Source organism: Staurois parvus, unplaced genomic scaffold, assembly GCF_062004578.1.
Source record: "Staurois parvus isolate SC_StPar_1 unplaced genomic scaffold, SC_StPar_1.0 ptg000732l, whole genome shotgun sequence".
Lineage (NCBI taxonomy): Eukaryota > Metazoa > Chordata > Amphibia > Anura > Ranidae > Staurois > Staurois parvus.
In genome coordinates this window covers 506,778-523,261 of record NW_028318528.1, presented here as the reverse complement: position 1 = coordinate 523,261, position 16,484 = coordinate 506,778, and the positions used below count along the sequence as shown (strand labels likewise).

Below are 16,484 nucleotides of genomic sequence, written 5' to 3'. Positions count from 1 at the left end.
CTGACAATTGGCTTGGACAGGAAGGGGGTGAAAGTGTCCGGACTTGAAGTGGTTAAACAGATATACCAATATGTGTTCAATTGTATATACAGTGGGTCAAAAAAGTATTTAGTCAGCCACCAATTGTGCAAGTTCTCCCACTTAAAAAGATGAGAGAGGCCTGTAATTGGCATCATAGGTAGACCTCAACTATGAGAGACAAGATGAGAAAAAAATCCAAACAATCACATTGGCTGATTTGGAAAGAATTTATTTGCAAATTATGGTGGAAAATAAGTATTTGGTCAATATCAAAAGTTCATGTCAATACTTTGTTATATATCCTTTGTTGGCAATGATAGAGGTCAAACGTTTCCTGTAAGTCTTCACAAGGTTGGCACACACTGTTGCTGGTATGTTGGCCCATCCTCCATGCAGATCTCCTCTAGAGCAGTGATGTTTTGGGGCTGTCGCTGGGCAACATGTACTTTCAACTCCCTCCAAAGGTTTTCTGTGGAGTTGAGATCTGGAGACTGGCTAGGCCACTCCAGGACCTTGAAATGCTTCTTACAAAGCCACTCCTTCGTTGCCCGGGCGGTATGTTTGGGATCATTGTCATGTTGGAAGACCCAGCCACATTTCATCTTCAATGCCCTTGCTGATGAAAGGAGGTTTGCACTCAAAATCTCACGATACATGGCCCCATTCATTCTGTCCTGTACATGGATCAGTCGTCCTGGTCCCTTTGCGGAGAAACAGCCCCAAATCATGATGTTGCCACCCCCATGCTTCACAGTAGGTATGGTGTTCTTTGGATGCAACTCAGCATTCTCTCCCTCCAAACATGACGAGTTGTGTTTCTACCAAACAGTTCTATTTTGGTTTCATCTGACCATATGACATTCTCCCAATCCTCTTCTGGATCATCCAAATGCTCTCTAGCAAACTTCAGACGGGCCCGGACATGTACTGGCCTAAGCAGGGGGACACGTCTGGCACTGCAGGATCTGAATCCCTGGCGGCGTAGGGTGTTACTGATGGTAGCCTTTGTTACGTTGGTCCCAGCTCTCTGCAGGTCATTCACTAGGTTCCCCCGTGTGGTCCTGGGATTTTTTCTCACCGTTCTTGTGATCATTTTGACCCCACGGGGTGAGATCTTGCGTGGAGCCCCAGATCGAGGGAGATTATCAGTGGTCTTGTATGTCTTCCATTTTCTAATTATTGCTCCCACAGTTGATTTGTTCACATCAAGCTGCTTGCCTATTGCAGATTCAGTCTTCCCAGCCTGGTGCAGGTCTACAATTTTGTTTCTGGTGTCCTTCGACAGCTCTTTGGTCTTCACCATAGTGGAGTTTGGAGTGTGACTGTTTGAGGTTGTGGACAGGTGTCTTTTATACTGATAACAAGTTCAAACAGGTGCCATTGATACAGGTAATGAGTGCAGGACAGAGGAACCTCTTAAAGAAGAAGGTACAGGTCTGTGAGAGCCAGAAATCTTGCTTGTTTGTAGGTGACCAAATACTTATTTTCCACCATAATTTGCAAATAAATTCTTTCCAAATCAGCCAATGTGATTGTCTGGATTTTGTTTCTCATTTTGCCTCTCATAGTTGAGGTCTACCTATGATGCCAATTACAGGCCTCTCTCATCTTTTTAAGTGGGAGAACTTGCACAATTGGTGGCTGACTAAATCCTTTTTTGCCCCACTGTATAACAGAGCAGTCAAGAGAAGCACACTTTTAAGAGTCACGTATTGCTGATTTCTATGGTACACTCAGAAGGCAATACCGGTCAGCACTTTGTTGATCGCTGGAGGCATCTTAAGTAGCCAAGGAACACTTGAGTTGTAACTGATGGTCAACAAAATGTCAATATGCAGATGATGCAGGAAGGAATAATGAAACACAATAAACGCCAACAGAACCATTTATTAAACTGTATCGTTCTTCGCACTGCTACAGTAGTAGGATTAGTCCGGACCTTTGAGAGCATTGGAATCCGAAGCTTGCTGAAAAGTTGAACAGGAGAAATGATGGTTGTTTTTTTCTTCTCAGAACCTGGCTGAAAAGTTGAAGCATCTTCCACTGACAGAGAAGAACCTTAAAATGTTCAACAACGCTACTGAAAACCACATCCCCGCTCACAACCGCCAGTTCTCATGTAAAGAATGTGACAAGATGTGGTGGCGAAGGGTTCCACAGAGGAAAGAGGTGGGTGGTCAGAAGACAAGTGAAGCAGTGGTGGGGTATTCTATTGTACTTGTAGGGTTGAACCTAATATACAGTGCATGTATTCAGACCCCCTTCACGTTTTCAGTTTTGTTATGTTGCAGCCTGATACTACAGTTGTATAAATGTTTTTTGTTTTTTTTTCATAAAGCTACACTCAGTACCTCATAATGACAAAGTGAAAACAGAATTTTAGCAATGTCTGTGAATTTTATTAAAAAGAAAAAAGTGAAATCTCACATGTACTTAAAGTGGAGGTCCAGTCGGAATTTAAAAAAAAAATAAATAAAATCAGCAGCTACAAAAACTGTAGCTGCTGACTTTTAAAAAACGGACACTTACCTGTCCTCACACCAGCTGGGTTGACTGACCGTCCTCTCTCCTCGGCGCCGGTATCTTCAGTGTGCTTCAGACAGCTTGAGGCTTCTCAGCAAGGTGCCCACTGCGCATGCGCAAGTAGCATTAAGGTGAAAAAACGTAAGGTTTTAGAACCACTTTAATGTCCATCTCCACCCATACATAAACTATCTTCCCTACCCATTCCCATCTAACAGCATTTGCCATCACACCCTAAACATCTCCACTGACCACTGGTGGTCCAGCACTGGTGTCCAGGCCCACCACCGACTGGACTTCCATCCTTCTTTATCATGTCATCATGCTGCTGCAGTCTTCAGCCCTTGAAAGGACTTCAACATTGGACCACCAGCTGGAATTGTCCACGTCAACCAGGCAGAGGCATGAGCATCTAAAGAAAGAACCTTCAACTCTAATACAGAAGATAGTAAAACTAGGGTCCAGGCATGTCATGTGACCACGGATTAAGGTGAGTAAGTGGGACTTTCAGATTAGTTTTTTTTTTTTTTTTTGCATTTACGCTTAGTTGGAGGGGGTGGGGGATCACCTCCCTGGTCATTATCTCTAGGGTTAGGTAAATATTTGATTGGCCATGGCCTGGCCACAGGTTCACATTATCCCTTTGTTTGCATGCACACCTAGCCTCATCCCTAAAATCTTGCCTCTCCCCTCTCCACAACAAGTAATCCTTGTTGTCAGAGCCAAAACTAATAATCCGTAATTCTTTCAGGTACTTATATAGCGCCGTCAATTTACGCAGCACTTTACATATATATTGTACATTCACATCAGTCCCTAACACTCAAGGGGTGTACAATCTAAGGTCCCCAACTCACATTCATACATACACATATTAGGGGCAATTTAGACAGGAGCCAATTCACCTACCAGCATGTCTTTGGAGTGTGGGAGGAAACCAGAGTACCCGGAGGAAACCCACACAGGTACAGGGAGAACATGCAAACTCCAGGCAGGTGGTGCCGTGGCTGGGATTCAAACCGGCGACCCTAGTACTGCCAGGCAGAGGTGCTAACCAGTTAGCCACTGTAATGCCGTGGTAATGGGAACAATAGACTAGAGTAGTCCTTAAACTTTAATGTGGAAAGCAAGTCAAAACCTAACTCATCTTAAATCTACTCTAACATCATTCTAAGTCTATTCTATGTACACTGTTGCTCCAGTCCAGCCATGTGATCGGGTCCCAGTGCCAGCTTCAGAGGAGGGACAACGGACAACTGATGCCCCATGGTAAGCCTGACATCATCACACAGGCTCTGCAGCCATTGTTGACGATCTCTCCTACACTGAAGCCGGCGTTGGGGAGATCATGTGACCAGATCAGAGTGACTTCAGAATAGGTAAGCATAGGCATCTTTCCTTTTACAGGGCAGACAGGCTTTGAGTGGGGGCAGGAGTGGAATAAAGCTAAGGTAGGTTTTGACTTGCCTTCCACGTTAAAGGATACATATACCTTTGGAACATGTTACATGTTCCACCTGTTTTTTGGGTGGAAAATGTAACATGTTCCCATAGCCGCAGATGTGCCCGCCACCCCCCTCTCCCTCTGACAGATAATATGGGGTGAAGTTTCCCCGTACTATCTGTTAGATTTGAAAACAGTGTGGCCGTCCACATGGCTGCGTCATTCATTTACAGAGTTCTATGAATGAGTGCCTACAAGTCCTGACAGCCTTAGCAGCTGTCGGCTTGTAGTTTTCAATGAACTACCACAGAGCTCTGGAGCGCCGTGGTAGTTCATTGAAGCTTCCTGTTAGAATATCTGCTTGGCCATACATCCCGTACAGCAAACAGATATTCTGACAGGTCTGCAGGAGACCTGCATGGCACCAGCGGTCTACTGATCGCTGGTGCAATGCTTTCCAAGCTCCTTTGGACAAAAATATTAAATGCACATGTTTTTGCTTAATAAATAATAAATTTATTATTTTTGTCTAAAAGGTGAACTTATCCTTTTAATGCTATGCTGTGATCAGTCTGAATTCCTTGTGTTGTCATAGACCTAAAAGGCAGGATATTCGGTTACAAATGTGTGCACACACACTCCCCCTTCCCATCTTCTGATGTCTGGATTTTCATTCAACTTAATTCTACTGAAACAGTTAATCAGTGCAGGGCTAGTGCTGGGCTTTCTTTTTTGACAACCAGCATGTTCTGCAAACCCACTGTCAACAAATCACCCTGTATTTAATGTTTTATTAGTAGAACAATATTTTAGACAAAAAAAATAAAAGTCACTTTATGGGTGATATATTAATGCCATGCATATATTTCCATATACTGTACGCAATCTACTGAGCGCATCCAAAAACATGTAACTTAAATACTTGTGAATGTAATAATGACCACAACTTATAGTCCTTTATATGTGATATTATCTGTGCATATATAAAAAACTTTGTGCCAGACAGGTGCTCCTTTTTTCTTTTGTCCACATATATTCTTTGATGTGCTCCTCGACCAGAGACATACAGATATACTCTCACCTCCTTCTATGACCCAAATTGCATAGGTCAGATAGTGCCTTTCCCTTTAACCCGGGTAGGTATAATGTATTGCTAGCTCTACAAGCCTCCTCATTCTGCTACAGATGATCTCACCTCCTTCTTTATCCCACATATCCTCCGCATATGTAAACAGAAAAACCTGACATAGTGTAGTACTCAAATACTGAATAATTTATTAAAATAACAAAGCGCACTCACATTTAAAAGTGTCCTGCTGGGACACCACAGTAAAAACGCCTGTCAAATATTAACTCCAGTGCATTTAAGGAAGTTCCAAGATGGCGGCTCGTAAACTTTCAGTTTAGCGGCTTGACGTCATCGGCCCACCCTACGTGTTACGTCACGTCACTTCCTCGGGAGATCCCGATATCTTTGTATTTTTTTCAACAGTATGTGTATTTATGAATGTGAGTTAGGGACCTTAGAATGTAAACTCCTTGAGGGCAGGGACTGGTGTGAATGTATAATACATATATAAGGTGCTGCGTAAATTGACGGCACTATGTAAGTACCTGAAATAAATAAATAATTGATTCATATGCAGTACAAGTTGGTGACTGTTTGTAAAGACAATGCCCTGCATTTAGATCAGTAAAAAAAAAAAAACACCTTAATGTCTAAAAATGGGGCATTTTTAGGTGTCCATGTGCAAGAGGACTAAAATTGCGTACTGTGAGAACTAGCATCAAGGGTAGAGCTTTTACAGCACACAGCCACTCGCTTTCTTCTGTTTTAGGGCCTTTTAGCCCAATTTTATTTAAAGAAAAGTTCCATAACATATGTTGCCCACGCAGGGGTATCCACCATCAAAACAAATGAAACAAATATTCAGCCTCCTGGCTCTCTCAGGTATACAGCCCCTTGCTGCTCTGGCTCCCACCTCTCCTAGGTGGAGCCCTCCTGACTCCTGGGCAATGACCTCCTGTCTGCCGGGGTGGAGCCCAGACCCATGGTTAGGCCTCTATAAAAAGGCCTGCACACACCTGTGCAATCAGTGTGCTGGCTGTTCACAAAACATGGACTCAGGATTGGAGATTTCATCCCTCCCAAATCACTTCGAAATTTTCAGGCCCCAGGTCCCAAAACTGGCTTTACGAACCAAAGAGGAAACTGACAAACGTGTTTCCTCTGCATTAAGCAAACTGCCTGGAGCCCCTCAACCTGTATAGTTGAGAATCCAGGGTCATAACCTTGCTTTAGTATATCTATAAATTAGTGAAGCGCCATAAAATTTATATATACCATAGTGTCATTAATAACTCATAGTGCTCTGTGATAACAAGCTGATAAATTCCCCAAAAAATTTATACCAGACAAATAATAAATAAATAAAATTGGTGACAAACAAAATAGATAAGTGATAAATATATCTTGTGTATCCAAAATAATTCATGAATCAAGTTATTAAACTGATAACTGTGAATCACACAAATAAATCATCCGTGTATATATAAAAAACAAGTCCATGCAGGTGTAACTTGTGAAAAAAAGAAGGTGATCTTCACTTCTAGTGCACAAAATCCTCAAATGGCAGCAGTGCCTGCTCACCTCCCCACACTGACCCACACAGGGCCAAAGGGCTATTAATCTCCTCTATGGCCGATCCTTATTGCAGATTGCTCATCCAGGGATCGCAGGATTTCCACTCCACCTCCACTCAATGGTTATATAAGACACAAAAAAGAACCTCCATAGTGCAATATTGTTTAATGAAAAGAGTTTATAACATAATGGTTACACTCACATTTTTCTCCTTGTCAAAAACAGCATTTCACCTCATCCCATCGGTGTATAACATGAAACAAGGGGAACCAATATGGCCGCTGCGTCCGGACATGCGTCCCCACGTGACCGGAAATGACGTAGCCCAAAACCGGATATGGCGTACCGACGCGTTGCGCCATACCCTGATGAAGTCACGACGCACGTGATGCAACGCGTCGGTACGCCATATCCGGTTTTGGGCTAGTCATTTCCGGTCACAAGGGGACGCATGTCCGGACGCAGCGGCCATATTGGTTCCCCTTGTTTCATGTTATACACCTATGGGATGAGGTGAAATGCTGTTTTTGACAAGGAGAAAAATGTGAGTGTAACCATTATGTTATAAACTCTTTTCATTAAACAATATTGCACTATGGAGGTTCTTTTTTGTGTCTTATATAACCATTGAGTGGAGGTGGAGTGGAAATCCTGCGATCCCTGGATGAGCAATCTGCAATAAGGATGGGCCATAGAGGAGATTAATAGCCCTTTGGCCCTGTGTGGGTCAGTGTGGGGAGGTGAGCAGGCACTGCTGCCATTTGAGGATTTTGTGCACTAGAAGTGAAGATCACCTTCTTTTTTTCACAAGTTACACCTGCATGGACTTGTTTTTTATATATACACGGATGATTTATTTGTGTGATTCACAGTTATCAGTTTAATAACTTGATTCATGAATTATTTTGGATACACAAGATATATTTATCACTTATCTATTTTGTTTGTCACCAATTTTATTTATTTATTATTTGTCTGGTATAAATTTTTTTTGGAATTTATCAGCTTGTTATCACGGAGCACTATGAGTTATTAATGACACTATGGTATATATATAATTTATAGCACTTCACTAATTTATAGATATATTATTTGATCACTTATTGGTTTTAGTCGAGTGACAGCAGCTTTTAATATAGGGATTTCATCTATATAAAGCGCAGGAGGATACCCCCAATCAACCTTGCTTTAGACTGTGGCAGGATACCGCACTGCCACAGTACATTTTCAAAAAGTAACTAAACGCAATTGACTAAATGTCAGTAAAGTTTCCCATTAGGTCAGATGTTATCCTACTAGGCCAAGCCTCCTCTCTAGCTTATGCTCCGGAGCGGGGAGGTACTAGTTTTGGATAACACTTTGTCAGCATTGAACATTGAATTGGACCTGAGAGTTGGAAAATGGCAATTCAGTTCTGAATAGGAACCTTTACTAAGACTCCCAAGAAATGTTGTGACATGTTCTATTACCGTGCTCTCTTCTCTGTTCAGGTGTCCAGATGTCACAACTGCCGGAAGAAATATGACCCAGTACCTTATGATAAGATGTGGGGGATCGCCGAGTTTCATTGCCGGACCTGCAACCGGATGTTCAAGTAAAGCAAAGAGGAAATCTAAGAATTATTCTTCTCTTTCTTCCTGTTTATTATCCAGGATACACTGTGCAATCCCACCACCATTATTTCAATGCTCTCACCTGACTTTATGTTGATGTTTGTTCTTATGCGCTTTCTCCTTTAAGGCAGGGTGCCTATACTAGGAATGGTGTTTCCCTTAACAGGCCAGTGGATCAGCGGCTACAGCTAATCGGCTTCAGAGCTGATCGATGTATTCTGACGGCAGAGGAGTTTCCGCTGTCAGAATACAATAGCGCAGCTGGGAGGATTCCTCCATCCACCTTGCTTGTGTGGAGGGGGGAATCCATTCATTTTTTTATTTTTGATCAGCCCACTGGCTGATTAAAAACAACCTATCTATGGCCTGCCTAAGGGGCCCATTTTATAAAGCAAGCAGTATGGCCTAAAGCTGCAATAGCATTGCTTTCTATTAGAAGCTGCCCTGGCCAGTGCTCTGCATGATAGTAGTTAATGCATGAGATGCCAGAGCAGTGTGGATGCCTATTATACTTCTTTTTTCATGTTTAAAGTGGTTGTAAACCCTCACATACAGCAGGAAAAATACAGTCAGGTCCATAAATATTGGGACATCGACACAATTCTAACATTTTTGGCTCTATACACCACAATGGATTTGAAATGAAATGAACAAGATGTGCTTTAACTGCAGATTGTCAGCTTTAATTTGAGGGTATTTACATCCAAATCAGGTGAACAGTGTAGGAATTACAACAGTTTGCATATGTGCCTCCCACTTGTTAAGGGACCAAAAGTAATGGGACAGAATAATAATCATAAATCAAACTTTCACTTTTTAATACTTGGTTGCAAATCCTTTGTAGTCAATTACAGCCTGAAGTCTGGAACGCATAGACATCACCAGACGCTGGGTTTCATCCCTGGTGATGCTCTGCCAGGCCTCTACTGCAACTGTCTTCAGTTCCTGCTTGTTCTTGGGGCATGTTCCCTTCAGTTTTGTCTTCAGCAAGTGAAATGCATGCTCAATCGGATTCAGGTCAGGTGATTGACTTGGCCATTGCATAACATTCCACTTCTTTCCCGTAAAAAACTCTTTGGTTGCTTTTGCAGTCTGCTTTGGGTCATTGTCCATCTGCACTGTGAAGCGGCGTCCAATGAGTTGTGAAGCATTTGGCTGAATATGAGCAGATAATATTGCCCGAAACACTTCAGAATTCATCCTGCTGCTTTTGTCAGCAGTCACATCATCAATAAATACAAGAGAACCAGTTCCATTGGAAGCCATACATGCCCACGCCATGACACTACCACCACCATGCTTCACTGATGAGGTGGTATGCTTAGGATCATGAGCAGTTCCTTTCCTTCTCCATACTCTTCTCTTCCCATCCCTCTGGTACAAGTTGATCTTGGTCTCATCTGTCCATAGGATGTTGTTCCAGAACTGTGAAGGCTTTTTAGATGTCGTTTGGCAAACTCTAATCTGGCCTTCCTGTTTTTGAGGCTCACCAATGGTTTACATCTTGTGGTGAACCCTCTGTATTCACTCTGGTGAAGTCTTCTCTTGATTGGTGACTTTGACACACATACACCTACCTCCTGGAGAGTGTTCTTGATCTGGCCAACTGTTGTGAAGGGAGTTTTCTTCACCAGGGAAAGAATTCTTTGGTCATCCAACACAGTTGTTTTCCATGGTCTTCCGGGTCTTTTGGTGTTGCTGAGCTCACCGGTGCGTTCCTTCTTTTTAAGAATGTTCCAAACAGTTGTTTTGGCCACGCCTAATGTTTTTGCTATCTCTCTGATGGGTTTGTTTTGTTTTTTCAGCCTAATGATGGCTTGCTTCACTGATAGTGACAGCTCTTTGAATCTCATCTTGAGAGTTGACAGCGACAGATTCCAAATGCAAATAGCACACTTGAAATGAACTCTGGACCTTTTATCTGCTCATTGTAATTGGGATAATGAGGGAATAACACACACCTGGCCATGGAACAGCTGAGAAGCCAATTGTCCCATTACTTTTGGTCCCTTAACAAGTGGGAGGCACATATGCAAACTGTTGTAATTCCTACACCGTTCACCTGATTTGGATGTAAATACCCTCAAATTAAAGCTGACAGTCTGCAGTTAAAGCACATCTTGTTTGTTTCATTTCAAATCCATTGTGGTGGTGTATAGAGCCAAAAATGTTAGAATTGTGTCGATGTCCCAATATTTATGGACCTGACTGTAAGTACTGAACACGTCACCATTTTTCTCGGTAAATATTTTTCTAAAGGTGCTACTGACCACATGTCGGTAAGAATCCATGCAATCCATACATACAAAGAAACAAAAACAAATACGTTCAGATATTCATTTATGTGTAACAAAATGGAATGACACAGGGAAAAAGTATTTAACACATGATGAAAGGGAGGTACAAAAAGGCATGGAAAGCCAAGACACAAGCTGAAATCTATCAGTAATTAGAAAGCAATCCTGCCCCTTGTCAGTGCAAATTAATATCAGCTGGTTCAGTCTCAACTGATGGTCTATAAAAAGGTGTCTCATTACCAAGGTGTCACACAAGAAACATCTCATGATGGGTAAAAGCAAAGAGCTCTCTCAAAACCTTTGCAACCTTATTGTTGCAAAACATACTGATGCCATTGGTTACAGAAGGACTTCTAAACTTCTGAATGTTCCAGTAAGCACTTTTGGGGCCATAATCCAGAAGTGAAAAGGACATCATTTCACCATAAACCGGCCACGATCAGGTGGTCTTCGCTACATTTCTGACAGAGAAGTGAAAAATATCAGAAGAGTTGTCCAAGAGCCAAGGAGAGCTCCAGAAAACCTGGAATTAGCAGGTACAATTGTTTAAAAAATAAATAAAAGTAACGCACTCAACTGCCATGGCCAGTATATGCACACTCACCACACAAGACTCCATTGCTGAAGAAAAAGCATGTTGAAGCTTGTTTAAAGTTTGCTGCACAACATTTAGACAAGCCTGTGAAATACCGGGAGAATATAGTCTGGTCAGATGAGACCAAGATTGAACTCTTTGGATGCCATAATACACACCATGTTTGGAGGTCAAATGGCACTGCACCTCACCCCAAAAACACCCCAATACCAACAGTGATGTTTGGAGGTGGGAACATCATGATGGGGGGCTGTTTTTCAGCATATGGTACTGGCAAACTTCATGTCATTGAAGGAAGGATGAATGGAAAAATGGACCAAGACATTCTTGATCAAACATCTGCTGCCATCTACCAGGATGAAGATGAAACGAGGGAGGGCATTTCAGAAAGATAATGATCCCAAACACAAAGCCAAGGAAACTCTCAATTAGATTAAAAAAAAAGAAATGGTCCAGCCAATCACCTGGTTTGAATCCAATAGAAAATCTATGGAAAGAACTAAAGATCAGAGTTCATAGAAGAGGCCCACTGAACCTTTAAGATTTGAAGACTGTGTGGAAGAATGGGCCAAAATCACACCTGAGCAATGCATGTGACTAGTTTTTCCATACAGGAGGTGCCTTGAAGCTGTCATTACCAGCAAAGTATTTTGTACAAAGTATTAAAGAAATTTCAGTTAGTGTGCTCAATCATTTTTTCCTGTGTCATTCCATTTTATTGAACATAACCTAATTTCTGAAACTGTGTTTTGGTTTCTTTGTATGTATGGGTCCCATAGGTTGTAATCGACATGTGGTGAAAATTTCATGGCAATGGTACCTTTAGTAATATATTTACAGAGAAAAAAGGTGACGTGTTCAATACTTATTTTACCTGCTGTATACCTAGTGACTGGCCTTAGGTGACACACAGAGATTATACAAATCATAGTACATAAGTTTTACCTGTTTTTTCTGCAGTCTTCTCTTCTCTACATCCATTCAAAGTACTAAATTTGTACAGCTTTCTGAGCATTCAGAAAAAAGGGGGCGGAGAGCTGAAGCTACACTCTGCAGAGCTCAGTGAGGAGAGCACTGAGAGCTGATAGGAGGGAATGGACACACCTCCTCCACACAGCTCACAGGAACAGAGCTGAGGTTGTCAATCTGCTGGAGGTTCCTCCTCTGTCACCATTTTTTTTTCATGGTGTCAGGAATACTTGTCAGAAGTGATTCATGCTGATAGCAGAGGAATGAGGCAGCAGACAGAAATGACACTTTGTGCTCTTAACTGAGACAAGTACACGCTATTGAGTGATAAGCTTTGTTCATATTTTTCATATTTCATGTCACACTTTATAGCCTATCCATTATCCTAAACCCATTGAATTAAGGCAGAACTTTACCCATAACAACTTGATAAAAAATAATGTTTTATTTTATCTAGGAACAAACATTCCACATTAATAATTATGCTACCGAAATTAATGTGTGCTGTAAATTTCTTCCAGCGTTGATCCTGTTTCTTCTTGCTGGAGGCTTCCATTTTGCTGAAGCCCAGAGCCCTTAAGCAGCAGTAAATCTTAGAGGAACTAAACCCATTCATTTAACAGTTTCAAAAAACAGTTCTCTTCCTGGAATACCAGGATTGCTAACTGTCACATTTGCTTGTGCTTTCAACCAAACTATCAAACCATCAAATGTCCGGTGTCAACTGACCACATTTGCAGCATCATGGCAGTTGCAGATCAAACAGAAGCAGCTTCCTTGGCTGTAAAGGATAGGAGGGTTTAAGTCCGCGTTAAGGCTGTCAGCAGATCGGCCTCTACAGATTCAGCACTGCCTGAAAATAGAGAGCAACTGAGCATGTGCAGAGCAGGGTGAGATGGTGTATTACTGGATTGTAAACAGTATAAGCACTTATTTTTAATATTTTATATAGATATACCTGCAAAAAGATCCAGCCTGAAGTGATTTAGCAGGACTTAATTTTGTGACTAAAGTTCCACTTTAACAGTTTCAAAAACAGTTACATTCCTGGCATGCTGGGATTGCTACCTGTCACATTTGCTTGTACTCTCAATCAAACTGTCAATTGGCTGGTGTCATAACTGATCACATCTGCAGCACCATGGCAGTTGCAGATCAAACAGAGGCCAAGATGGCAGCTTCCTTGTCTGAAAAGGAGAGGAGAGTTTAGTTCCACTTTAGAATGTACATAGCCACAAATTGATTGAATATGGAAGAACTAATCTTATCAGGTTATTTCGTGCTGTCCATGCTGTGCTGGGGTGATTGTCCTTTCACTTCCCCCGCTGCCCTATAGCACAAATACTGCTACAGGGCAGCAAAGCTGCGCAAAATCACATGTATATATATGAGAATTTGGTGGCTACAGCTGTCAATCAACAGGTCCCAGCTGGAGATTCCCCTCCGGCACCCGGCGATTGCTGACTATCACTGATGGGGCAGAGGTCTTTATGTAAACAATACAGATCTCTCCCCTGTCAGCTCCAGCATGCTACTTTATATTGCTCTGCATAGCAGAGCAATATAAAACAGCATGCCTCCCCTAGTAAAGCGCACACACCACACAGTTAACCCTTTGATCACCCCAGATGTTAACCCCTTCCTGCCCAGTGCCATTATTACAGTGTCAGTGCTTTTTATTAGCACTGATCACTGTATTAGTGTCACTAAGGATGTCAGTGACAGTTCCCCCCTGTGTCAGAATGCCCACCGCTGATTGCCGCCATTACTGGTATTAAAAAAAATAAAAAATCCCAGTATATATACCGCCATTTTTAGATGCTATAACTCATGTAAACCAATTAATTTACACGTATTGGGATTTTTTGTTAGCAAAGACATGTAGCTGAATACATTTTGGCCTAAATTTATGACGAAATTTGATTTTTTAAAAGTTTTTTACTGGATATGTTTTATAGCAAAAAGTCAAAAATATTGTTTTTTCAAAATTGTCGGGGTTATTTTGTTTATAGCGCAAAAAATTACAAATGTAGAGGCGATCAAATACCACTGAAAGAAAGCTCTATTTGTGAGAAAAAAGGACATACATTTCATTTGGGTGCAGCGCTGCAAGACCGCACAATTGTCAGTTAAATTAACGCAGTGCCGTATTGCAAAAAATGGCCTGGTCAGGAAGGGGGGTAAATCCTCTGGAGGGCAAGGGGTTAAAGATGAAATGAAATCTCCCCAAAATGAAAGAATTCCCCTCCTAGACAGTTGTCACCAGAACATTTTCTTCATTGAAATTTCCTGTTGCGTCTTGCTCTCATGATGGTCAATGATCCCCAGGGCCAGTATGGGGAGGCTGAATCTCCCCAGTGGGCAAACAGGCCGCAATAAAAAATGTTTGCCTTTACATACGCTTTAAAGTTTTTTCTTGTTCTTTCAGGGGATTTGCTCAGATGGGCTGCGCTTGTCCATGTTACATGTGTGGTACACCCGTCCTGCCCATTCGCATACTTCCTCCAAGTCGGAACAAAGGCCCGCGAACCCGCAACCCTCACAGCTGCTTTGCTGAAGACTGTTACAGTCGCAGAGGTAAGCAGGATTTGCAATCCCTCAGGAACGTTAATGTTGACCTGTATTTTACATGTAGTAGGCAAATATTGAGTTCAATCATTAGCAAGGAGAGTAAGTGTCATCTTTCCAGCATATTCCCACTGCTTAGTCCACCAGTGGAGCCTAGTTACAAGTACCATTGACTGTAGGGTACCCTGACAGATCCCCCCTAGTTCCTGCAGCCAAATGAGTTCATTTCTTATACCTGCAATGCATTGTGCTGAATAGTGCAGCACATTGGTTGTGCATGATGCTACCCATGAGACATGAGAGGAAAAAGAAGCCTTGTGGGTTTGGAATAATCTGAAGAGGTTATTGACCATACAGAAGATCTATATTTGATGGAAAATAAATATTTTACTTTTTCTGGTTCTCCACAGAGCCTCATGTTCCAGGTATGCTATGTGTCCACCCTAGAAGCAGAGCTAAAAACAACCTACCCAAAGTGCTTTATGCCAGCTCACCACATGTGAGCTCAGGATCCACCGTGGCCACCTGCTTGAGCCAGGGCAGCTTGACCCAGTGTGATCTGGATGACCTTATCCTGGATGATATCAAAGAGACGGATGAAGAGGAGAGCGATGACGACAGTTAAAGACCAACAGTTGGTAACCTGGAGCCCATATGGACTGTCCATATCCACTAGGTCATTTCTTGAGTGAAAGGTTGGCCATTTAGCCTTGTTTATGTGACATTGTTTGACCATTAAAGGGTCATTACAGTGAAAGCTGTTGATTTTGCATAGTTTAGTGGGTTAGAACACCCATCAACTTGTTAAATGTCCCTGAAATTTGATGAGGAGAACAATCCCCCAAGGTCCTTTCCATCTTTGGTCTGAAGGCTGGATTCTTTACATATTGCCTGGAGAATCCAACAGTAGGCCAGCCAAACTATGGCTTGGCATTAAGCCAAGGGGCTTGTCACAGTCGGAGGGAGTGGAGGAAACCACCACTAGGTCCAGAAGTCTTATGACCAATCAGAAGATGATCGAACCTATCATGGGTTTTTCAAAACTTTAGGTTAAATGGGCCCTTGAACCTTGAGTTTTACATTGTTTGTTGACGAAACCTCAGTTGAAGATCAGCAGAAGTTGAGCCTTAAACATTTCCAAGAGAAATCAGTGCCTTATCTTTGTGTCTTCTATCAGTGTACACACTGTGTTGTACTTTTTACTGTTGTTCCTATCTAAATCATATCACTTCACCTGTCATTTGTCACATTATGCTCTGCCATTTTGATTTTGTAAGAGTGCTAATGGCTGACGTATCTGGTTACATCATCTAACATTTGGTATTCTCACACAACGTTGCTTCAGTCTTCACATTTTTTTGCAGTTCGAAATTCTTTGCTATGTCTGGAAAACTTTTTTTGTTACAGAAAATAAAAAGTTATGTTTTGGAACAAATTTGTGTGTACTGAGCTTTAATTCTGAATAATGGGTGACACCATTGTTTCTGAACATTATACACTGCAGCAGTTCAAGATGTTACTCCAGATGTCAATTTGATATTTACCTCTTTCCCAGCTATCAGTTTTTTACTAACATATGTTCTTAACCCCTTGTCCTCCAGACGATTTACCCCCCTTCCTGACCAGGCCACTTTTTGTGATACGGCGCTGTTACTTTAACTGACAATTGCGCGGTCATGCAACACTGTACATAAATAAAATGTATCGGTATGTCCTTTTTTTTCCCACAATAGAGCTTTCCATTGGTGGTATTTGATCACCTCTGTGGTTTTTATTTTTTGCGCTATAAACAAAACCAACAATTTTGAAA

At 41.9% G+C, this 16,484-nt stretch overlaps 1 protein-coding gene across 2 annotated transcripts in view; it reads left to right on the top strand.

Annotated features, from left to right (window-relative positions):
- Nucleotides 1-16,107, top strand: part of SHFL (shiftless antiviral inhibitor of ribosomal frameshifting) — a 75,024-nt gene extending 58,917 nt beyond the window's left edge. For both annotated transcript variants that reach the window (XM_089653977.1, XM_089653978.1), the window contains 4 exons: nucleotides 2,035-2,190; nucleotides 8,123-8,226; nucleotides 14,535-14,683; nucleotides 15,085-16,107. In XM_089653977.1, coding sequence (XP_089510103.1) covers nucleotides 2,035-2,190; nucleotides 8,123-8,226; nucleotides 14,535-14,683; nucleotides 15,085-15,299 — 624 coding nt within the window. In that variant the 3' untranslated portion in view covers nucleotides 15,300-16,107. The remainder of the gene's footprint in view (nucleotides 1-2,034; nucleotides 2,191-8,122; nucleotides 8,227-14,534; nucleotides 14,684-15,084) is intronic.
- Nucleotides 16,108-16,484: the final 377 nt, after the last annotated feature.